At 42.6% G+C, this 24,563-nt stretch overlaps 1 protein-coding gene across 3 annotated transcripts in view; it reads left to right on the top strand.

The window, feature by feature from the left end:
- SCUBE2 (signal peptide, CUB domain and EGF like domain containing 2) overlaps nt 1-24,563 on the top strand; it is a 73,930-nt gene that overhangs the window by 12,434 nt on the left and 36,933 nt on the right. For all 3 annotated transcript variants that reach the window (XM_019552135.1, XM_019552134.1, XM_019552133.1), the window contains exons 4-10: nt 3,743-3,877; nt 10,526-10,651; nt 11,031-11,147; nt 12,407-12,496; nt 19,233-19,349; nt 20,930-21,052; nt 24,181-24,297. In XM_019552135.1, coding sequence (XP_019407680.1) covers nt 3,743-3,877; nt 10,526-10,651; nt 11,031-11,147; nt 12,407-12,496; nt 19,233-19,349; nt 20,930-21,052; nt 24,181-24,297 — 825 coding nt within the window. The remainder of the gene's footprint in view (nt 1-3,742; nt 3,878-10,525; nt 10,652-11,030; nt 11,148-12,406; nt 12,497-19,232; nt 19,350-20,929; nt 21,053-24,180; nt 24,298-24,563) is intronic.

The raw sequence follows: 24,563 nt of genomic DNA, 5'->3' as shown, positions 1-24,563 counted from the left end.
CTTCTTGAAAATAGGGACCACATTGGCCCTTTTCCAGTCCTCAGGGACTTGGCCCAAGCACCAGGAGTCCTCGAACAGCTGTGCCAATGGCTCCACAATGACACCAGCCAATTCCCTCAGCACCCACGGTTAAAGGTCATCCAGGCCCTCTGACTTGGACACATCTAAGCCCTCCAGGTAGTCCTTAACTAGGTCTGAACTAACAGTCGAGGGACTCGCATCCTTCCCAGGCCTCTCTACACTGTCATCTGAGAGCACCCCATTGTCAGCAGACAGGACACAGAGGCAAAGAACTTGTTGAAGAGTTCTGCCTTCTCTCGCATGTCTGTCACCAAATGCCCTGCCCTGCCCTGCCCTGCCTCGTAGGGGTCCAATGTTACCCCGAGACTTCTTCTTGCTGCCTAAATACCTGAAAAAGGACTTTTTGTTATCCTTAATCCCAGAAGCTAATCTAAGCTCCAGTGCTGCTTTAGCCTTCATCACCAAATCCCTACAAGCTCGGGTCAGGGAGGTGTACTCCTCCTTTTTCCCTGCCCCCTGCTTCCACCACCAGTATGCTTTTTTCTTTGCCTTCAGGCCAGCCTCTATATCCACGCTCAGCCATGAAGTTTTCTTGGACGCTTTTCCCGCCTTCATGCGCAGGGGAATTGTGTCCTGCTGCGCCCCAAGGATAGCCTCCTTGAGGAAAGATCACCTTTCCTGGACCCCCATACTAGCTACCTCCTGGGCTCCGAGTACCTCCCTGACTACTGCCCTGAGCACATCGAAGTTGGCTTTCCTAAAGTCAAGCATTTGTGCTGTGCTAGTTACCCTCCCCACAGGGTAGTGCAAGCAGCTACTCTGAACACTTTATTAAGAAATGCTTGGATGCTTATCTTGCTGGGATCATTTTACCCCAGCTGACTTCCTGCCCCTTGGGCAGGGGGCTGGACCAGTGATTTTGTGAGTTGCCTTCCAGGCCTAATGTCTATGAAATCTATGAATAAAATAGCTTAAAGCAACATGGCTGCAGTAGATTGGCAGTTTGCCTTAGTTAATTTACCAGCAGGAGAAAGGTACCTTGGGCATCTGTATGCATATTGATACTCAAAATTATTTGACTGAGGCCACACAAAAAGTCTTTGGTAGAGCAGAAAATTGAATGTCAGTTTTTGAGTCTCATGGTAGGGCTCTAACCACTGCATTATCCTTTCTGTCCGAGGCTTTGGTACTTTTTTGGAGCTTCTGTGGTGGGCAGTGATTGGTGAAAACAGCAGTGGAGTTCTGTATTATAGAAAAATGTAGTTCCCTGTGCAGTCTTCACGTATGCTATTTGCTGTTTTGTGTACAATAGAGCCTCCACTGTTGCTGGACCCTGGGAGGCTTCAAATCCTGGGGAGAGAATTTGTCCCCACTGTACAGTTTGTGGTCTCTGGTAAGCCATGCAAAAGTGAAGAGACAGAACTTCAAGCCTCTGTTAAATGTTTAAGACCAGGGCCTCAGCTAGTATGGGTCAACACAGGTCCTTTGCTTTGGTTGAAAAACTATGTTGATTTACACCTGTTGATCTGACTCATAGGCAAAAACTCTAAGTCTCTTTATGTAAATGGAAGAGAAGGTGAAGGCACTATATCTCGGGCTTTGCTATATTGCCAAAGGTAGCTAAATAAAGGGCACAAAACCATACTCAGCACAGAAGGAAATGAAATATTTATTGACCCTTTTAGGAAGGGCATCTTAAACTTTATTCTAACACACACACGCACACACACAGGCACACACAGACACACACTCACTCCTTCTCTCCATGGATGACCACAGCAGGTCTCTAAAAATGCAATAGGAAAGGGTTTTCCCTATATAATGAACTCTGGTGGCTCATGCCTGCAGCTGATGTGATTCTGATTTTTGTATGTTCAGAGGAGATTGTCTGGATTTACAAAAGCGTATCTGAGTCCTGAAAATGACCCTGTGTTTGTTTATTGTAGTTACTCAGTGTTACTAGGATGGCTATATTTAAAAGAAAAAATGGCTTGGTGCAGTGAATTCTGGGAGGGAACACTGTGAAGAATAATATGGACTTTAAAATAATAACAATGAAATCCCAACCCTACTAATTTTTAGTATCCCTTTGAAGATATATTTTAAAATGGTCATGTTGGCATTCAGCAAAATTTGGTCTCTTTTTCCATTTGCTTATGTCATGCCATGGTTTTATAAACTTAACCCACCCCTTTTATTTCTCAAGATATGAAACGTGTGCCTGAACTTCAGCCAAATAGCTAATTACGTTTTGGAGTGAGAAGACAATATTCCATTCATTCTCTGTAGTCCCTGGTACAGAGGCAGATCCACAGTAATGGAGTCTCATGGTCCTGTGCTCAACATGCTGTTTCTACCATGTGGAGACATTTGGATGTCTTTGGACTGTTTTAGGTGGTTTTTAACTTCGTTCTTTGACATCATCACCCTGATGTACTAAATCTAACTTGGTAGAGGTCCTCTGGTTGTGCTTTGTTTTCAACAGAAATTAAATCTATTGCTGGGCTTGATTTCACTCGGTAGCAAAAAACATCATACTTTTTGTTTTCTTTTCCTAAAGACTTAATTTTAGGCAAAAAAAAAAAGTCAAATGCTAGTTTAAAATAAATTGTCCCTTAGTACTGTAACAACAACCAAAATAGAGAATGAGCAAGTTTCACCAAATATATCATGAATGTAGAAAAAAGCAGAATTTCTCCCAGGCACTTTGTTGGCAGGGGGGTGCTGGCGCCGGCGCCGGCACCAGGCAATGACTCTGGGCTCAGGGGAAGGGGCTGCTGCATGGGTGCAGCGGGCCCCAGCTCTGATCCCAATTCCAATCCTGGGCCTGGCTTGGCTCTGCTCCCTCCCAATCCCTGCCTGGTCCCAGCCCCACTCCCTCCCCTCCATGGCCCTTTCTCCTCCCCCTGCCCCTTGCCCTGCAACCTTTCCTGCTGGTGGTGGGGAGGGGCACATACACACATGTCAACCCCCACCCCCCCCCAAAAAAAAAAAAGTCTCCCTCTTCCTATGACTGCTACTTGCCAGTGAAATCAACACGTCTGAAAATCTGACCAACGAGCTTTGTCACAAGAGGCCATGGAAGCCTTACATGGTGATGGATCCACTTTTAAAAGTTTGAGGGTTGGAACTTGCATTGTAATGTTCAAAGACATAGCTGGGACATTTCTACTCTTCATATCTTTTGGTTCTGCCCAACTGGTTAGATGTCTTGCAAGAAAAGCTTTTCTCCTGAAGTTCTCTTTATTTCCTCCATCTGGTGAGGTCAGCATCATTTAAATTATTTAAGTACCTTTTGCTTCTGCCCTTAACCACAGCCAGGAAATTTAGAAGGAGGCCATGAAATAAGAGACAGTGAGGGTAGACTTAGGAGAGGAGGAAAATGAACATAATGTTCTTAAACATTAGAAGAGATATCTGGCCTTTGTTTGTAGTTGGATGAAGGTTTAAGGCAAGGTTGCAGGTTTCTTATATTTCTTATATTATTCAAGTTGTCTCTGGCTTGAATCTGAGCATGAGGCTTTCAATAGAGATTTCTTTTCTTTTTCCACCTGCGTTAGGATGATAAAGTTATTTCAGTACTCTGTTTTACAGACTGCTTGTGGCAAACAAAGATCTGTTTAATCAATACTATATAGCTACCTGCCTACTTTAGTACCAGTTTCTGAGTGTTCATTTGTAGCAGACAGGGATGTGTAAACCTGATCTCTTTATCTTTCAGATATGGATGAATGTATGTTCAACAATGGTGGCTGCCAGCACATCTGTGTCAATACAGTGGGGAGCTATGAATGTCGATGTAAGGAAGGATTCTTTCTTAGTGACAACCAGCATACATGTATTCACCGCTCCGAAGGTACTCCTGCATTCCTTCTGAACTGCGAGTAGCATCTTGTGGAAGCAAATAGCAAACTCTAAATCATCTTCATAAACATTTACACTAAGATTTTAAAAGCTACCTAGAGGACTTGAACACACAGTTTCCATTTCTTTAATGGGAGTTATGTGTCAAAATCTCTTAGACCACCCTGAAGAAATCTCACCCCTATATTTCCTCCTTTGGCCATCCATTTTATAATACTGGGTTTTATTAAGGGATACCCTGCTGCACTCCCATACCAACTCAGGCCTCCATTTTACAGCTGCTTTAGGTCTCAATCTTGCAAAGTGCTGAGTACCCCTTGTGAAATTATGAAAGCTCTTCATTCCCAGTGACAGTGAAAAGGGAGTGGGCCCTTTGTGTACGATGTCATATAGGTGATTCTCGTTTATACTTCAGTAAGAGGAGAAATTTATTGTTTGCAAGCCTGAGAGATCCTTTAGTTTTGTTCTTTGATTTTAAGGTAGTGAAGCCTTTCTGAAGCTACCATGCTAGAAATCAGAAAAGCTGGATGTCTAATTATTGGGTTGTACAAAATTATTTAGGAGCCCCTAAGGGGATACTTTACAGTGGTTGCCTAGACCAGGGAGTTGTTCATTGAACTTTGGATCTTAGTGAAGCATTCACTGTTTAAAGCTGTGAAACTTTCTTAAATCATGTAGCTTAGCATTGGCATAAATATAAAAAGAATCTGGCCAGGAATAAACCACTTAAATAAAATAAAACACAGCAAAGAGATCAACATTTATAAATACAGCAGCTTGCTGATGAAGGGTCTACTGGTAATAGTCATCTATTGCAGCTGAATTAACCTTTTGTTTTAAATATTTGTCTTCAAAGTCTCTCCCCTTTGGATGTAAGGACACAGGCAGCTCCTGCACCTGCCTGTCCTTTACTTCATTAGAACTCTGTAGTGAAGTTCTGTTCACAAAAGAATCCTTCTCTTTTGAAGGATTAGGGCCTGGAACAGTGCTGAATGGGATACCTGTGCAGTACAGGAGAGAGGACTTCTTACTTGATATTTCCTTGCTAGATGACGTGTTTGGCTGCTATTTGACAGGTCCAGTGGTAAAACAAATCACTTTAACCATGGGTGTGTCTGGACACTGGTGGTCCATCAGGATCACTGTCATCTTTCTTTTCATTTTTCAATCTGTCTTTAGCCACTCCAACCAAAAATTTCTTTCTGGATTCATCATCTTGCTTTTACTCTGCCCTGCTCTACCTCTCCTTCTGCTTCTTCATGTTTTATTGGGGAGTCAGTTTTTTTGTGAAAGCAGGCATTGTTTTAGACCTGCTGTCCTGGTTACATCTTTTCCATTTTTCCTGTTTTTGTTTTCTTCTACCCCACAACAGGGCCTCACTTTTTTCTCCTATACCATGTGCCTGTACATTGCAGTATCCTTCCTCATCTGTGTGACCTTCCTCCCACTCCTCTTGCCCCCTGTCTGTCTTGTTTCCTCCTCTGACATCTCCCTTAGTGTCATTTTCCATTAAGGAAAAATACTCTTGTGTCTAAAGTACAGGGAATGGGATGCAGGATAATGTAGGATTGGTTCCCTACTCTGCCATCCAGTCACTCAGACATATTTCTCTGTCGGGAATATGGAGATAATCACACATATCCAGGGACAGATTCAGAGGATAAATGTTTGTGAGGCCCTTTGATAATGTGATGATGTGGTTCATGTATGTAACAAGGCACACTAAAGTGGTTTTGGAAGTAGAGGCCTGAGGTTCAGACAGGCCACACAGGTTTCCTCTTCCCTCTGCTGATTTGCATGGTGGAGTAGTTTGGAGGTGATTTGCTTTCTAAAGTTTATAATTTCTAAAGTTTGTCCTCTGATCTCCACACTGTCTGGGACAGGACTGTGAATTGATTTCCTAAAGGAGCTATTAGAGGAGAGTTATTAGTTAGGGAAAGTTGTGTAATATAATGATACTGATCCAAAGCCAGAGGTGGGTTCTCTCTTACCCTGGCTTATTATATTTAGGGTCAGATCCTCCTGCTGTGTTGTGTACAATCATATTTTTCCTTTGGTTGCAAGAACTTACCCCTCTTCAACTGTAAGTCATGGAAGGCACTTGCTTTGTGAGGACATTGCTCCAATAACACAGTGAAATCCCACACGTGTGGCTTTTTGCTTTGTTGTTTACTTCCTAATACTGAGTTTGCCCAGTCAAGGAGAATATTATGCATGCAGGTATTCACCATTAAAATAAGCATTATCATTGACATGCATTCCATTATCATTGGTCCAGCTGATGGTGATCTCACTCTGGGTTCCTGTCCATTGAAGTATGTTACACACAAGAAAATGATTTACTTCTTTTACTCTAAAATGGGTTGGGAAAAAAGGAGTTGCAGGGTTATGACTACATTTAAAGCCATGGCCACTTGGGCCAGTTTCCTGGAGGCACATCAGGCCAGCTGCAACCTCTCTGAGAGTATCAAGAGCTAAAACATCTCTGAGAGCAGGCTGCAGTGAATACAGTGCCCTGGCTTAATCCCTCTCTTCACCTGGTGCAGAAGGGCATAGTGCTCTTTGGTGTTAGGCTTTCCCACACTGCTTCACTGGCCAGTCAGCTCTGAGATCTTGGTAGCTTTTTGCACATTTACGACCTTTCCCTTTTTCTTTGTTATGCACCTGCAGTGACATGTCCAAAATCAAAACTTGGATGTTCACAGCAGAGTGGTGATGATAATGATAATGAATGGCCCTCTTTTTACAAATAGCACCAACCCTTGGTGCTTAGTAGAGTTTAATAAACTGGCTGTAAATCTGGCAGGACATGCACCATTTTGACTTCTTGCACTTCCAGTGTGGGGAGCGTGCAGACAACACATTGATATAAAGCCTGGCCTTGGGCTTCAAATCATTTACAGTTAAATTTCTGTTTGCTGGCTTCAGTGGTCACTGGAGCTGCTCTTATAGGTGATAACCTCAACTGCCAGATGCATCTACTTGGTTTATAGTAAATATTCAAACATGCTTTTCTCCTACATGAAATAGCATTTTATATCAGCTACTTTTGATTTTTATTTTCCTCTTGGTCAGATCCCGTTCAGTTCCGTCATTCAAAGGGGATTCTATTCTTGCAGTGTGGTCCATTTTGGAAGGAGCCTTTTTAGCTCTCTGTGAAGAAGCAAACGAATTCCACAAGCAAAGAACTGAGCAATTCCCAATTCAGCACTTAAACCATTTGTTTGAGTTCAGTGAACTTTACCAAAGTACCTGCTTGAACAGTTTCTCCTTCATGAGTTGAATGAACACAAAGAAATTACTTTGTTAACGGAAACTAAGCCGTTAATTCTTCTAATGCTTTCTTAACACCTCTTAGCTAACAGGCAGATCATACTGCATGTTCAAACTTAGAAATGTCATGAAAAAACACTGGAGTTAATAAGGCTAATTTGTGATCTTATGTGATGCACAGATCCTTGATTGACAGCATAATAGTGGATGATAGCTTTCATGTGGGGCTCTCTGGGCTCTTTTGTATGTTCTGTAGGATTTGAGGCATCATTGTCTTGTTAGACTTCTACAGAGTCCTCGCTGTGGGAAAGGAATCAAAAAGCCAGCAGAGCAGAATAATCTGAGCAGCCTTGCATCTATTCTTTTGTTGTTTAAAGTTTTCTTAATAGAGGAAGAATACTGTAGCCTAAAACTGGGATGTCAAAAATCTAATATGCAAAGTAATTGCCTAATTAAAATGTAACTGAGCATGCATGAGAAGTTGGCTTCCATTCCCAATGCAGCACTTTTCCCTTCATTTAGCAATGGAGATGCACAAGGAAAAACTTTTTAAAATGTCCAGTATACAAAAGCATTTACCTATTTTCTTTTTCGCTATGAGATTGGTCTTGGATTCTTGTCCTAGGTCTGATCCTGCTACCAGTCCAATGACTCAAAGTTACTTTAGTAGACATGGGATAGAACCCATGATACACTTAGCCACACTGTATAGAGTACTCGAGGTAATTGCACGGCCCAAGAAGAAATCAAAAGTTGGGATTGTTTAGCACCTATTCTTAGGAAACCCTGCCTCAGAACAGTTTATTGTAACATACAATTCTCCATGAGATGAAGTGTCTGTCTTCTGCTGGCATTTATTCTTTCTCTATTCTCTGCTGACTTTAAGAAATGCAGAAGGATTCAACAAGGAATCTTATGCTGGCTAGTGCTGCTAAATTATATAAGAGCTTGCAATTTAAACCTCCAAAATTCTGATATGGAAACCTGATTTCTGTTTTGCCATCCAACACTGGATGAGTGACTCAGCCAAAGATTTTTTTTAATGTGTATATACATTGTATATCTTGTTAAGACCTTTGCATCTCTGTGATGTTTTTGTGTATCATCGCGCCTACAATGGACTAGGCCACAGGTTTATACTGATATGTGGACAGGCAATTTGCAGGCTTTGCCTAGGCCCTAGAATACCCTCCATGCACTTTCGGTCTTGATATCTAGGGAACTGCTTCAGAGTAAGAACTGCTTCAGCAGCATAGATTTTCAGTCTGAACAAATGTCTTCAAGTGGCCAGGTTCAGAGCACTGTATTCAGTATAGTTGATACTTTGGTCGCATTTCAGTCCATCTGCCATAGGTACTTATGGGGCCCTCATTTTGAAATATCTGAATGTCTCATGATATTTACTGTAATTATCCTCAGAACCCTTATGAGAGAGAGAAGTGCTGTTGTTCTAGCACTGAGAGACTGAGTGACTTGACTGAGATCAGGCAAGGGAGCAGGGAAAGTGAACCCCAGTCTCCCAAGTCTTAGGCTAGTGCTTTAAAACTGCATCTCACCCTTCCTCATGCACAGACAGATTTCTCTGAGAGATGAACAGTTCTATGTTGCCTCTTTGCTACTACCTCTTTGGCAGTACCTAAGCAGCAGTAGAAACTTTTACTGTTAGCCAATAGCCAGTAATAGACTGGACAAGCTAGATTGCTGGACATTAATAGCAACAGTCTGTAACTTAGATGGTGAACTCCCTTTTATACTGTAAGATCCCCAGGGTAGGGGCTATGGTGGACCATCACAATTATGTTGATCCAACCTCTCCCTTTCAGTGACATAGTAGATATATAGATGCAGGGGATATTCCAGTTGCATAGGCTAATCTTGCAGTACTGAGTGCAAAGTCTTTCCTGGATTCAGAGAATTTCCCTTGTGCACAGGATCTGTCCCTAAGAAATCTACCAGGATTAAAGCCCAGCTCTAAAGCAAAGGAGCCTTCAACCTGGCATAAGTGTCCTCAGAGGGGTCCCCAAAATTTCTGAACTCCCTTTCCTGTATTGTGTTTGCCAGACTAGAGGATCTAGCCCTTGGCATTTTACACTTTTTAAGTAATTCCAAAAGAACAGCAGAGCAATTGCATTGCTTTTACTGGTGGGTTCTATGGTAAGGAAACCCCAGTGAGGGGAGAGCTCCTGCATCAAAATGTCTGTGAGATGCAATAGATGCTTTATGAACCAGAGAACAAAAATAAACTTTGGATTTTTGACACTTAGAAGCATGATACAGTCTTGTTCGTATCTGGGGCATTGATTTAGCTGAAATGCTGGAGAGTGGGGACGTCACACTAATTTGAGGAACATTCCCTCATTGTTTAATTGACTACAGCCTTTGGCAGGGGCCAGATGAGTTGCAGCAACAGCCGCAGATTAAGTACCAGAGTGTGAACAGCTTGTAACTGTCAAAGGCAAAACAACAAGATGTTTTTATGAGGTGCACCAAAAGGAAACAAAAGTCAACTAATGCCACATCACTCATTTGTTCAGGTCCAGAGCATGTTTTCTTGTATTAACTTGTGTTCAGTTAGTCAGTCAGTCATGTAATACATACATGCAGCTCTACAGAAAACAGCATGATAACCATGCTAAGGTAATGTTAAAATGTTGGGGCTGAAATTAAAAAAGCCCAGTATAGGTGAGAGAGATTTAGATACTCCCAAAAAAGTAAGTTCTTATGCTGCCTGTCAATTCAGCATGCTAGGCCAGGTGATAACTACTTAGGAAAATGTTGCTCTATGAATCTCCTGATCCAATCCAGCCATTCAAACAAAGAAGTAAAAAATGTGTGATTTTTTTTTTTGTAAGTTCAAATGAATTCCAGCATTCCCTTTCTTTCATGTACCCTTTTGCTATTTTATGGGAATCATGAAGAGTGAATGGGTGCCTTGGGATCTGGTTCTATAAGTCTCAATTTAAGTCACTGGGCAGAAGAGTTATCATTACTAAATACTAATAAATATTTGTATTATGGCAGCACTAAAAAGCTTCAGTAAAAGTTTGTGCTCATTGTGCAGGCACTGCACAAGCACAAATACACAGCTGCTGTACAAGCTCCTGTTCAGCAGACTTTACAATGTGAAAGGCAGTAGCAAGCAAAGGAGCTGAACTAGGGAATAGCTATGCAGGGCTTTTGCTTTGCTTTGTATTTCTTGTATATTAGCCAATAATTTTTTTTGCTTTGTTCAGATGAATCAGATTCTTTCAACAGGTCCAGGTTCCTTTCTGTTTTCTTAGGGTTGGGCTGATGTTTGTCAGTACAGTCACCTGCCTCCAAAGACGCTGCAAATACTGATTGATGTCACATATGTACTGTTTTGCAGAAGGCATGAACTGCATGAATAAAGATCATGGCTGTGCCCATATCTGCAGAGAAACACCAAAAGGAGGAGTGGCATGTGAATGCAGGCCTGGATTTGAGATGGCCAAGAACCAGAGGGACTGCATTTGTACGTAGCGTTCTACACGTTTACGGTTTCTCAAAGTGAACAAAGATAAATGTTGCTGTTTATCTTTTTATCAATTTAGCTGATTGCTAAATTGGGGGTTGTATGTGTGCATATGCCAGGACCATACATTGAAACTTGAAGTGTCTGATAAAGTGAAGTATTCAGATCAGTAGATTTTACAAAGTTTTACTGTTCAAGCACAGGACTGAAATTTACCCATTTTATACAAGTATCTGCACAAGTACTTTGCACTGTTTAAATTTCACATAAGTCCACTAAGGATACAATTAAAAAAAACCATCTTAGCAGAGTGGAGAGGACATCAGATTCAGTTTTTCAAAAATCCTGGTGAATTTTCTGAAACTGTTTTCTTCTCCAGTGACCTGCATTCACGGAAATGGAGGATGTCAGCATACATGTGAGGATGCTGATGATGGGCCCATTTGTGGATGTCATCCAAAGTACATAATGCAGTTGGATGGGAAAACCTGCCTTGGTCAGTAAGCACTGGATGGATTCTTTTCCTTCAATGACTGCTGCTTATAATGGTTTCAGAAAGTTTCTATTTCTGCATGAGTGACGTGTTTAAGTTATATGGCTGACCGATTGCAAAAAAACTAGATCTAAACACTCTTCAGTGTATAGGGCAGATTCCTGGGAATAGAGGGAAGATGCCTTTAGATCACATTTCTGCTTTCCCTGAACTGGGGTCCAGGTTTGCACCTGGTATAATTTAGAGCTACCATAGGAATGTGTGGAGGAATGGTCTGGTAGGGCGCATTCTGCTGACCAGGGTGAGGGCACCACAATAGAAGAAAACGCCTGGAGCAGTTGGTATAAAGCCAGCTGTACATCACCTGGAGGATCCCCTTGGCAGAGATATCCTCAGCTGCCCTGTAAGAGCTGCCTTATGACTACTCAGTTTGGCCCAGAATGTTAAGAAGAAAATTAACTTCTGTTTTTAAGTAACAATGAGACTCTTCCTTTCGCTGTTGTAGTTTGAACTTTGTTCTGGTACCTGTGAGGTAAACTCTCTGGAACCAGAGGAGAATTCATTTTTCCTCTGTATTTCTACATACCTGAAGGCTAGAAGGTAGACAGGAGATCTCTGAACAGGGATTTCATCAATCTCCTGTATAATGCAGACCACAGAATTTCTCCAAAAAATAACTTCATTAAAGCTCTTACTTCTCATTGAACTTAGAGCATAACTTGATAGAAATACATCCATTTTAGATGTAACTGAATGCTCTGGCAGATAAGAATGAATGCTTCAAAGACTAGCAAACTTTTCCGCTGGAAAAGTTCATTGACCACTGATGAAAAAGAAAAATGTAATCCCAGCCATAATAGGCCAAATTTTTCAGTAGTCTGCAAATGATCCTGAATCAACTAATGATATTTCATTAACTCTTTGTTGTTACACTGTTCACCCTACCTGCTGCATTTTCAATGGTACTAAGGTGATCATTTGGGTCTTTAAAAATATAAATTAAAATTAACCAAAAAAAGTGCCATCCCACTTTGATGAGGATATTTTTATGCTGTTCTGTTTTCAAGCATTTATTTGTGGCATTCAGTTTTTCATATTTCTATGCATTCAGTTCTGCCTATGATACTGGATGTAAGTATTTGCATAGCTTGTTATTTTATTATTTTATTTTAGCATTCAAAGGGCATATAATACAAGAGAGTTATGATTATGATTACACCATTGTGCACTGACTTTTTTTTTCCTGTTTACCTGCATTGCAGTGAGAGAGGAGACTATGGTGGAGATCTCTGAAAGCAATGCCACAGGAGGAACTGATGTGGACAAACGTGTGAAACGGCGGCTCCTCATGGGTAAAAATGGCCACCTGATATTGTTTTGGTCTAGGGTTTTTTTTAACTGGTTTCACACAATGAAAACCTATTGTCTTGAATAACTATTTTCCATTCTAGTTATTATGACTGCAGGGTAAACTCTGCCCTAGGAGTGACATATGTGACTCACTGAAGTGGAAGTGAATGGAATCTCCATTCAAAGAAAGATTAAGGCCCCATAGTGCATAAATAACCATGTATTGTATCTGGGATGTTTGTCAATAGGAGGGGAGCCAGAGCCAAGAAACCTACTCTGTAAGTAACCCCTTGCCTACAGTGTTCTCCCTACATGCCTGTTCTACCACTCACAGCCTAAATAGGACATGTGCTTAACTCCCATTAAAATGATGGTCCAGAGATTAAGTGACTTTTCCAATGTTATAATGAAAGTCTGTAATAGAGTTGGAAACTGAACAGAGATCTTTCAGAGTCCTTTGTCATTGTCTAAAACCTCTAGTCCGCATTTCCTGGCTATGAGACCTGTATTATGAACATCCAGATTCTGAGGGAAAACATCGTTTCGGTCTGCTTAGATGCTACTTTGAATGCAAATAGTAAGACTTTAATGACTTTCATGTATTAACTGTTCTCTCCTGAAGATTCACAAGCCTATAGCTCTAGCCATGAGAGAAGACTCGGGTAACAAATATTTAAAAGGTGGAATGTGGACAAGGTCTGTTTGTATCTATATTTGGACTAAAGATTTGGACTCTACATTTTTAACTCAGATGTGGGAACACAGTTAGGTCCTATACTTAATTGTGTTATGAGTCATCAACAGACAACTGCTTCCTGTAAATAAAGATACAACATTGCAAATCTGGTCTGTGGAAGAGGAGACTCCAGTACAGTTTCCTTCAAACTTGTTTTGAATATTGAAAGCAGTGGTGCTCAGCCTTTTAGTCTCACATGTTAGATGAATGGCATGGGGCTAGTCCATGGGCCCCACATGCCAGGATACAGCCCTATGCTAGCCTGGCCCTGTGCACCTGAATCGGGGCCCCACACCATTTCCTTCTATCCCATGTTTTTGGATAATCTCTATGCTGCCTCTGCTTAGCCTTGTGCACCTGGATCAGGTCCCATGCCATCTTCCTGCAGCCCTGCATTTCAGATCTAGTGCACAGGACCATGCTATCTGGTTCATGGGGTACTCCATGGTCTGGAAATGTGGCAGCAGGGAAGCAGCAATTAACATTGCCACCACCACCGCACCATCAAATTCTGGGAATCCCTGTGGGCCAGTTGATGTGGTTCTGTGGGCTGCAGCTTGAGCACCCTGATTTAGAATAGTGAAGCCTGTCTGTTTGTGCACCATTTAAAATGTATGGGAAAATTCACCATAATGGGAGGCCTGGTATGGGTTGAAGTCCATCCTTGAAATTATAGCTAAGGGGCAGTGGAGGAGAGACCCACATCCTCACTTTTGTTTGCATGTGAAAGAGACATTACTTTTTCTTTTCATATTAGCTCTTTTTGTAATGTTTCTGTATGAGCTAAATCTAGCTGTTAAACATTTAATCCAGTGATCTTTCCAGGGGCTGAATTAATCATAAAATACATATTTGGATATGGGGCTATAGGTTGTAGCTGTGTTGGTCTAAGGACATAGGGAAACAAGGTTCTTTGAGTAAATCTGATATCTTTTATTAGACCAACTCAAATAGTTGGAAAAATTCTTCTCAGCAAGCTTTCTGGTTTAAATACCCTGTGTCAGGCTGAGGAAGCATCTGCAGTTGGTGTGTGCTCCTCTTGGATGGAATGAATAGTAAAGAAGCCAGAGGCTGGTATGCATGTAAGAGAGGCAGTCAGTGAAGATTTCATAGATTTCATATGAAGATTCATAGATGTTAGGGGTGGAAGGGACCTGGAAGATCACCAAGTCCAACCCCTGGCCCAGAGGCAGGAAGTCAGCTAGGGTCAAAGGATCCCAGTAAGATAAGCATTCAAACGTTTCTTGAATGGGTCCAGAGTAAGGTGCCTGCACCAGTTCTGGAGGGAGTCTGTTCCAGGTCTTGGGGGCTCGGACAGTGAAGACATTTTTCCTTATGCCCAGCCTAAAACAGTCTTGGTTTATGACAGTTGGTCCTTGTTAATCTCTTGGGGCACTCTGGAGCAGATGTCCCCCCCGGATCCTGATGCACGCCCCTTATGTACTTACAGGCAGCCACCAGGTCCCCCCTGAGCCTGTGCTTTTCCAGGCTGACAAGCCCAATGGCTCTCAGCCTCTCATCATAAGGCCTGTTCTCTTGCCCTCTGATCATGCACGTGGCTCTCCTCTGCACCCTTTCAAGCTTCTCAACATCCTTCTTGAATTGTGGAGCCCAGAATTGGATGCAGTACTCCGGCTGTGGCCTCACCAAGGCTGAATACAGCGGGAAGATGACATCCTGAGATTTACTTGAGAAGCATCTGTGGATGCAAGCCAGAGTTTTGTTTGCTTTACCAGCTGTGACATTGCATTGGTGGCTCATGTTCATCTTGTGGTCAGTCATGACCCCTAAGTCCCTTTCAGCCGTGGTGATAGTGTACTTAGCACCGCCAAGTCTATAAGCATGCTGCAGGGTTTTTTTCCCCGAGGTGGAGTACCTTGCTTTTATCGGTATTGAACGTCATCAGGTTTGTATCTGTCCACTTACTAAGCTTATCCAAGTTGGCCTGGATCACTAGCCTGTCCTCGGGTGTGGACCCTATGCCCCAAAGTTTAGTGTCATCAGCGAACTTGGCCAGTGTTCTTCTGACACCAGTGTCCACATCATTGATAAAGATGTTAAAGAGAACCGGTCCAAGGGCAGAGCCTTGGGGGACGCCACTGGTCATGGAGTGCCATGATTCGCTACCATCGACTACTGCTCTCCGGGTCTGACCTTGGAGCCAGTTTCCCAGCCGTCTCACTGTGGTATAGCCGAGACCACAGTTGGCCAAATTTTCCCATGAGGAGATCGTGGGACACCAGAGCAAAGGCTTTTTTAAAGTCCAGATATATAATGTCAATCTCTTCTCCCTTGTCCAGGTGATATGTCACCTAGTCATAGAAGGAGATGAGACTGGTCAGGCAATCCCTACCTGCGACAAACCCATGCTGGCTGTCCCTTAGGATGTTGCCCTCAGCCAGCTTATCAAGAAGGGTCTCTTTGATAATTTTCTCCAGAATCTTACCAGGGATTGAGGTCAATTTGATTGACCTATAATCTACTTTCCGCCCTTTTTTAAAGTTGGTTACCACACTGGCCTTCTTCCAGTCTTCAGGTACTTAACCTGAGTACCATGAGTTTTCATATATCTTTGCCAGTGGTGGGGTCACCTGCCAGCTCCTTGATGTTACTCCTTACTGCAACATGGTTCAAATAAGCATGCAGGACAACTTTTTAGTGAGTATAAATTTAATGTAGCCTTTATTCATACTATCAGGCAGGTGACCAGATTGGCTGACAGCAGGGATGGTAAAAGTGAAGATGAGGAGTCAGTGGGTGAGAGACAGGATGTGGGGTGAGGAAGGGGAATGAATGTGGCTGGTAAATAGTGGAGAGGTACCTGGGGAGTCAGATGTCAGGCAGGTTATAATGTGTCATAAATCCAATGTCTATATTTAGTCCATGATTTTTTGTAGTCAGGAGGTTGATGAAGTGAAGTTCATAGGCTCGTCTCTGGGAAGTGTTTTGTAAGTTCCCTTTGAGGGTTAGAACTGAGAGATTGGAGAAAGAGTGGTTTTCTTGTGAGAAATGTGCCCCCACAGGTAATAGGGTATTCTTGTCTTTAATAGATTTCCAGCGTGCATCCATTCTAGTGGACAGTAGTTTTTTGGTCTCTCTTATGTATTTTCCATCAGGGCATTTGGTGCACTGGATGAGATGCATTATATTTCTGGAGGTGCAGGCATAAGATCCAGGAATGGTGATGGTTTTGTTGTGGGGCGTAGTAATTGTGGAGGTGGTAGAGATATGTTGGAAGGTTTTACATTTCTTGTACTGGCCTGGTCTGGATACATTTGGTGTGTTTTGGGCTGTAGGAAATTTTTGTTTTTGTTTTTCATAGACATTAGGGCTGGAAGGGACCTCGGAAGATCATTGAGTCCAGCCCCCCGCTCAAAGGGCAGGAAGTCAGCTGGGGTCATAGGATCCCAGCAAGATAAGCATCCAATTTGCTCTTGAAGGTGTTCAGAGTAGGTGCTTGAACCGCCTCCGATGGCAGGCTGTTCCAGACCTTGGAGGCTCGGACAGTAAAGAAATTCTTCCTTATGTCCAGCCTGAAGCAGTCTTGTAGTAGTTTATGACTGTTCGACCTTGTCATCCCTTGGGGCGCTCTGGTGAACAAATGTTCCCCAAGATACTGGTGGTCACCCCTGATAAACTTACAGGTGGCCATCAGATCACCCCTGAGCCTGCGCTTTTCCAGGCTAAAGAGCCCCATGTCTCTCAGCCTGTCATCGTAAGATCTGTTTTCCTGACCTCTGATCATGCGTGTGGCTCTCCTCTGGACTCTCTCAAGCTTCTCCACATCCTTTTTGAATTGTGGAGCCCAAAACTGGACGCAATACTCCAGTTGCGGCCTCACCAAGGCCAAGTACAAGGGGAGAATGACGTCCTGGGATTTGCTTGAGAAGCATCTATGAATGCAAGCCAGCGTTTTGGTTGCTTTGCTAGCTGCAGCAGTTTGCTTCTGGTGATGAGGTTGGTGAAGTTCAGTGCTTGTTTAAAGGATAGCATGGGTAGTTCTGAGAAGATCTCTTTGAGAATTGGGTCTCCTTCTAGTCTGGGTTGCAATTGTTTGAGGATTTTCCATATAGGTTCAAGGGAAGGGTAATATGTCATAACCAGTGGAGGGTGATTCATGGGGGTTTTCCTTCTGTACTACAGCAATTCTTCACATGGTATCTGGGTGGCTCTTTCAGATATGCGAGCTATCCCTCTGGAGGAGTGTCCTTGTTGAGTGAAAGCCTTTTTGAGATTTGTGAGGTGGCAACCCTGGGTGTTCTCCTTGGTGCAAATTTGGTGGTATCTAAGGGCTTGACTGTATATTACAGTTTTCATGGTGTATTTAGGGTGATGTGCAGATATGTATGTTGGTCTGTGGGTTTCTTGTATAACGTGATCTGTATTTTACCATTCTGGATACTGATCATTGTGTCTAAAAAGGAAATGTTGGTGCTGGAGTATTCAAGAAATAGTTGGATGGAGTGATGATGATTGTTGAATTTCAATCAGAGTTTGCAGGTTTTTAGTTAAGATACATTGATAACATCATCATCATCTGAAGTACAGCCAGAGTTTGATGGTGCAGGCCTTGAGGAATTCTTCTTCCAGGTGGCTCAGAAAAAGGTTGGCATACTGTGGGACCATTTTGGTCTGGTCTTAAGTTGCAGCATCTGGCAGTCCTCCATCATCTGATGATCACCCAGTAGAAATGTGTTGCAGTACAGTTCACAAAGAACGTATATCCACAACTTGCCAGAATTCCCCAAGATGGCAATAATCATCTATTGTTCTCATTGGCAATCTCAGCAGAAAGAGCCAAGACTGCAAGAGCATGGATGCTGGGGCTGAGGTTTTAAAAAATAGGAGCTGGGCATTAGGCTCCTAATTCCATACTTAGGCACCTGAATAAGTGGTTTTGCTGATAATTTTGCATGCTTTTCCTCCGAAACTTAAAGGGCAGCATGGGAGAAAGTACAGAGGTGCTTGTTTGAAAATCTGTTGAGTGAATAATTTCAAGCTGACATTATTAACCAGTCAGGGGTGGGAGCTATCCTCTCAATAGTGAATGAAAGGAGATAGGCAGGAGAAGCAGAGGCCATGATGGGCCTTGAAAGTGAGGAAAAATAGCTTATATACAAAGAGAAAGGGTGTATATTGAAGTAACAAAGAGAGAGAAGATGTAATTAAGTTGTCCCGCTAAGAAAATTGTCTTTGCAATTGCATTCTGAATGGATATGTGTTAGTCAAGACTGCATGCATCAAGGCCAGAGGAAAGGATGTTGCAGTAACTGTTACATAAGATAAGAGCGTGGCTGAGATCTGTGCCTGGATCGATAGGACAAACTACACATCGAAGTTGTTTTGTAGAAAGAGTCTGAGAGATTCATACGTCATCAGCATGTTAGGACCTGGAAAAAGATCCATGTCTAAGAAGATTTCCAGGTTCCAGGCCTGACTGACAGGTAGACAGGGGGGTTGTCTATGGTGACTGAGAAAGAAGGTCATGGGGAAGGCCTGAGGGAAAGTGGAGAGCTCTGCTTCGATCACATTAAGCTTGGCTGGATATCCAGAAGGAGATATCAGATGAACAGGTCAAGTGTTGGTTTGGATGCAAGAGGGAGACATCTGAAGTACAGAGCTAGATCTGTGGATCATCAGCAGGGAGACGGTGGTTGAATTTGTGTTTGTAGATGGGTTTGTCCAACAGAACTAGGCTGAGGGAGAAGCAAAAGAGGAACCAAAGTCAGAGCTGTGTGGAACACCCAAGGAAAGCTGGAGATAGTGTAGGGGGGAATGTGCCAAACGGCTTCCCTCGCATACCTGGACATGTGTCCTGATCTTGATACTGACATACCAGTTGTCTGTAGAGCATTTCCTGTGCCTTGTATGTACCAGGTGAAATGTATCGTTAGGTATAATGTGGCAGAATAGCAGTGGAATTGGATCTACTCGTTCTATCATTGCAACTTTTTATTTATCTGTGTTCCTGTGTGAATGTTACCTTTACTTTTGTCTGTTAGAAACCTGTGCTGTCAATAATGGCGGCTGCGACCGCACATGTAAAGACACCTCAACTGGAGTTCATTGCAGCTGTCCTGTTGGATTTACACTCCAGCTGGATGGGAAGACCTGCAAAGGTAAGTTTTGCACTTTGGCAGCCTACCTGCATAAATACCTTGTACTAGTTGTACCAGTCTCCAACAGAAACTCCTGGGCATCTTGAGAAGAGCCGAAGTATAACTAGCCATGGGAAGGGACAAGGCAGGATGAGACACACAGCTGTTTTGTGTATGCTGCCTGTTACACCAGTCACCAGGCTTAGATATGGAATATACTTTGCCTGTGACTCCTCTTCCCATCTCCAGTATGGCCTCTTTCTCTGATCAGCAGGTAGTAATGCATTAGTGGTATAATGGCAATGAGGGGATCCTGCTTGTTCACAGGCAGAGATTTGCATACATCAATATGGAGAATCAGACTGTCAACTTAGTATTAGGGTTCTAATATTTGAAGACTCTAAATGGGAAGGCAGCAGTAGAATTATTTATGCTGGTCCAAGCAGCTATAACAAGAAATAATGGGTTAGAAATAAGCAAAGGAAAATCTAGGTTACACGTTGGAATAAAATTCTCCAGGGTAAAATCTGTGAGTGGTCTGCCAAGCAGAGTGATGGAATACTCTCTGCTTGAGTCATTTAAAATGAGAAAAAGAACTCTCGCTGGCATGAGAAGGACAGGATGACACTAGTCTTTTCTGCCTATAATTTCTGCATTGCTTGGGAAAACAGGAGAGAATAAAAAAAAAAGTTAAAACCTTTAATAAAAAAGGTATTTTGTTTAAAACTCTAAAGGGTTTCCAAACAGTAAATGACTTTATAATCTCCAGTGGTATGAGCTAGGAAAAGTGTTCCTTTATAAGCACATTTATACATGTATGTGAAATTGAGAGCCACATGTGAGATCAGTGGTGCTCACTCAATCTTTTGGCTGTGCAGGCCAGATAAGTGTGGAGGGGCCTGTCCCTGGGTGGGATCAAACCCTGTGCACCAGGATTGGGTCCTGGGGCTCAGCACTACCTCTTGCTCCCCTGTATGGCAGGATTGGGTCCCAGTGGCCTGGCACCACCTCCTTCTGCCCCCATACCAGGACTGGTACGGGGGGCTTGGCACATCCCTCTTGCTGCAGTGTGCTGGGATTGGGTCCCAGGGGGCTAGTGCCACTTCCTCCCAGTCACCTGCAAGTGCTGGTATTGGGCCGTTGCCTGATGCTACCCTTTTCTGGCCCTGCATGCTGGGATTGGGCACTCGATCCAGTGTGCAGGGCCTGCAGCTCCCCAGGGTCTAGAAATTTGGTAGTGGGAAAGTAGTGCCACTACTCTCCCACTGCCACACCCATGGGGAGCTCTGCAGGCTAGATGACACAAGGTTGTGGGCTGGGTCTGACCTATGGACCAAGGGTTGAGCACCCCTGTGCTGGATGAAAGGGAATAGTGGAAATGCACATGAATTGAAAAGTTCATTTCTAGATCTGGATCTGAACTTCTCCACAGTTTAGAATTGTTCAGTCACTGGATTTAGTTTCAGGCTTTACTTGCTGAGAAATGAAATTCCCAGTCAGATCTGGTTGTTTCATCCATACGACATGTCCATCTTTGAGACCAACTGATAAACGGGTATCAGACATGTTCCATTTATTTGCTAAATGCTCTTCCATTACAGATATAGATGAATGCCAGGCCAATAATGGAGGCTGTCATCATTTCTGTAAAAACACTGTTGGCAGTTTTGATTGCAGCTGCAAAAAAGGATTTAAATTATTGACAGATGAGAGGTCCTGTCAAGGTATGTGCATGGGGACTTAGTAAAAGTAAATAAATCTGATTGGGTTTGACACCTACTACAGCAATGAAGTGCTAATTGAATAATTTCCAATTATTTATGGTTTTTTCAGGTATTTATGGCTTTTTTTTACAGGTATGTAGAGTTTTCTCTCTACAGCTGTTTTTAAAATCAGTGAAGAGTCAATGACGAGCATTTGGCATGATGTTATAGTAGGACAGGGGTGTTAGAGATCTGGCCTATGAAGCCCAGTTATTTAGCCAGTGGTGCTGCCCATGGGACTTGAACTGGAGCTGTGTGCTATGTGTGACATGCCCTGGGCCAGCCTGTGCACCACATGCAGCATTCACTAGCTCTGGCCTGGGCCCTGTGTGCTGGAGATTGTGCACGGGGCCATCAGGGGCACGCGCTGCACGCGGTATATGGGGCCGGTCTGTAGGCATGAGTTTGACTACAGTTAGACATGCGTTAAGACATTGTCTGAAAAGGTATTCATTGTATAATAGATAATTATCTGGAAGAAATAGTGAGTAGAGAATATAACTTTATAACAGATAGCCCTTTATGTAGGTCACACAATTTTTCATGTATTCAGTGGCTAAAGTCATTTACAGGAAATGAAGAGGGAAGCAACTGTACTTTAGCTGTAGTAACTGTTTTCAAATCCAGAGTATTTGACTTGGCAACATTTGTTAATTTAGAATAAAATACCATTTTTCTCTCCTCATTTTTTAGTTGGAACTTGTTAGATACCTGGGTTCAATAAAAAAGGAAAAGTATTCAGTCCATAAAATTTTAGTCCTATTCCTTTTTATATAAGTTGCAGTGGATTCACTATTCTTTACAAGTGCATTCAGATTATTTTTTAAACAGTGCAGAAAGATTTGATTTTAAGATGACAGCATGGCATTGATACCACCCATCAGCCCAACAAAAGGTATTTGCTTTTTGATATAATGCTCTGTACATATAGGAAAATAAACCTTATTTAAACTGTGCAAATACATTAAAAAGTAATTAGCAATGTGGTCTTGTTGTTTTTGGCAAAGCTACAGTATGTAACAAGCAGCTAAAGTAAGTGGGTCAATCATTTTGGCAAGTGAATAATTCCATTTCCTAGACAACCAGCTGACATTAATGATGAATTTCAGAAAATGGAGCTGACTATCAGGCAGGAAACTTCACTGCAATGTAGTCCCTTCTCATCTTTTTTAGATCAGACATAACGGGACAAATATTTACACAGAGCAAACTTGCTGGAGAAATGTAGGATTTCCAAGATTTCTGATGGAACCTGTTTATGAATTAATTATTTATTTTAAGGATTTCATCTCCAGATGTCTGTGTTGCTTCTCCTAGGCCCCACTTACACTCAAGGCATGATTAACTGGTTAGTCGCATCTTAAGTAGTGACCTGGCCATGCATTCATTTACTTAATGGTGTGATAAAACCAGGAGTAAGCAACAAAGTTATTATACAAAATATGTATAATAACTTTGTGGCTCCTATCACGCCTTTAATTGAACATATGACCAGTGCTCCCCAGCCTCCAAAGCATGCTCCTGTGGGAGCACTTGTCAGTTGACTGGGGCTCCCAGATGGGGGAACACAATGATCTGCCCCACCTGAGAGCCCCGGTCAGGTGACAGAGCTCCCAGCCATGGGGAGCACCATGCAGTCCTGCAGCTGACAGCTCCCAGTACTGATGGGACTCCCAGCTGCTGGTAGTTGGAAACCCTGTCAGTGCTCAGAGCTCCAGGTCACTGGGGACACCATGTGCCCTCTGGGCTAGGAGCCCTGTTAGTGATGAGAACTCTCAGCTGTGGGAACCGGATAAGGCCCATTAGGATTCATCATGCTTTCCATTTTGTGATAGCAGTGTAGGGTATGTTTGATAATAATACATTCAGTATTTATAGCCTGAGGTGCTGCTCCACTGAAATCCATTAGAATGTTGCCTTTGACTTCATTGGGATCAAGCTTGCCCATACACTAAATTTGCCTCTTTAGGGAAAGTGTCTTGTATGTAAAATGATTAAAAAGCTGAGGAACATTTGGATGTCTAAAGCAGAGACATTCTTTTCAGCATTAAAGACAGAAATAAGAAGCCCACTGTGCCCAGTGTTACAAATTCAAAATCAAACCTGATCTCAGTGATGTCCAGGGTCTCTTGGTTGCTGCAGCCAGTGTTGTTCAACAGAGGCCTATTAGGCCATTTTTTGCACCCTTAGCAGGAGCAGTGGTGGAGGTTCGCTGATGCAGGGGCAGATGTCACTAATGTGTGTCAAGTGGTCATTTAAACATCAATTTTTGGTGGCAAAAAAAGTGAAACTTTCTGCTGTTTCTGTTCTGCCCTACCACCGTCATGCCAAATGCTCTTTGGGGGACCAGGGACAGCAGGTAAGGTGCTCTCTTAGCTGCATTCCAGTGCTCCCCCCACCTTAGACAGTCCCTGGGGCTTGTGCCCCACTTACTTGCCTGCCATTACACTACTGGCATGCAATAAGAAGGATGTATCAAGAGAAGGTCCGTTCTCACTGTGCTGAGGCACATTGTTGAGGGCAGGTGAAGGAGGCTTCTCCTGGAGAACCCCGCACCCTGTGTGGGGCTGCTCATGAGGACATTTTGGTCTTGAGGGTTGGCAGTCTGGCTTTTTGTCTGCCCAGAACTGACAAAAGTGTTCTACCCTTTTTTTTTCTTTGTGAGGTGAGTGGTCTAGCGGAGATCTAGAATGGCCATTGCATAAGCACGGCTTAGGTAAAAATTTGGCTTCCTGTTTTTGTCAAAGGGACAAAGAAATGGAAAGTTAATTTGTAAATATTTTTCCTGACAACTCTGCCTTGCCTTCCTTTGAAGAAGTATTTGTTTTCTACATATTCTCTTTTGCAATGAAGACAATTCAGCAGGAGTTATTTAAAATACAATATAGCTACAGTTTATGCATTTGCCATATTGTTTAGGAAACTAGCTGCTCTTTCAAAAGTTTCTACTTCCTTGTGTTACAAGCTGCTAGAGTTAAAAGAATTTGCTTAGCTCACATAAATTTACACATCTATCTGTCCAGCTTTGCTAGCTTATAAATGCTTCCTTGACAGCAAGAGATGTTAACATATCCCTTTAAAAATTACAGACATTGATGAATGTTCTTTTGAAAGGACATGTGACCACACGTGCATCAATCATCCAGGCACTTTTGAGTGTTCTTGTAACAAAGGATACACTCTCTATGGCTTCACACATTGTGGAGGTGAGTATAAAAAGATACCAGCGTGCACGCTGTCAGAGCACTTCTGCAGCTCTCATTAACATCACTGGAAGGCATGTGCTTGAAATCCTGTACAGCAAATTTACCCTTTGCCTTTTCTAGGCAGTTTTTCAAAAGAGGAGACAGAGCAAAAATGAAACAGAGTACTGCTTCCTTGATTGTGTTTTTTCCTAAATTATTTTTCTTTCTCTCAGTGTATTGGAATACAGCTTTAATCACTAGAACAAATAGATGAATTCCACGTGTAG

Source organism: Crocodylus porosus, unplaced genomic scaffold (assembly GCF_001723895.1).
Source record: "Crocodylus porosus isolate Cpor-Errol unplaced genomic scaffold, CroPor_comp1, whole genome shotgun sequence".
Taxonomy (NCBI): Eukaryota; Metazoa; Chordata; order Crocodylia; family Crocodylidae; genus Crocodylus; species Crocodylus porosus.
Note: the sequence above shows the minus strand (reverse complement) of the source record. Positions and strands in the feature narration are given on the sequence as shown.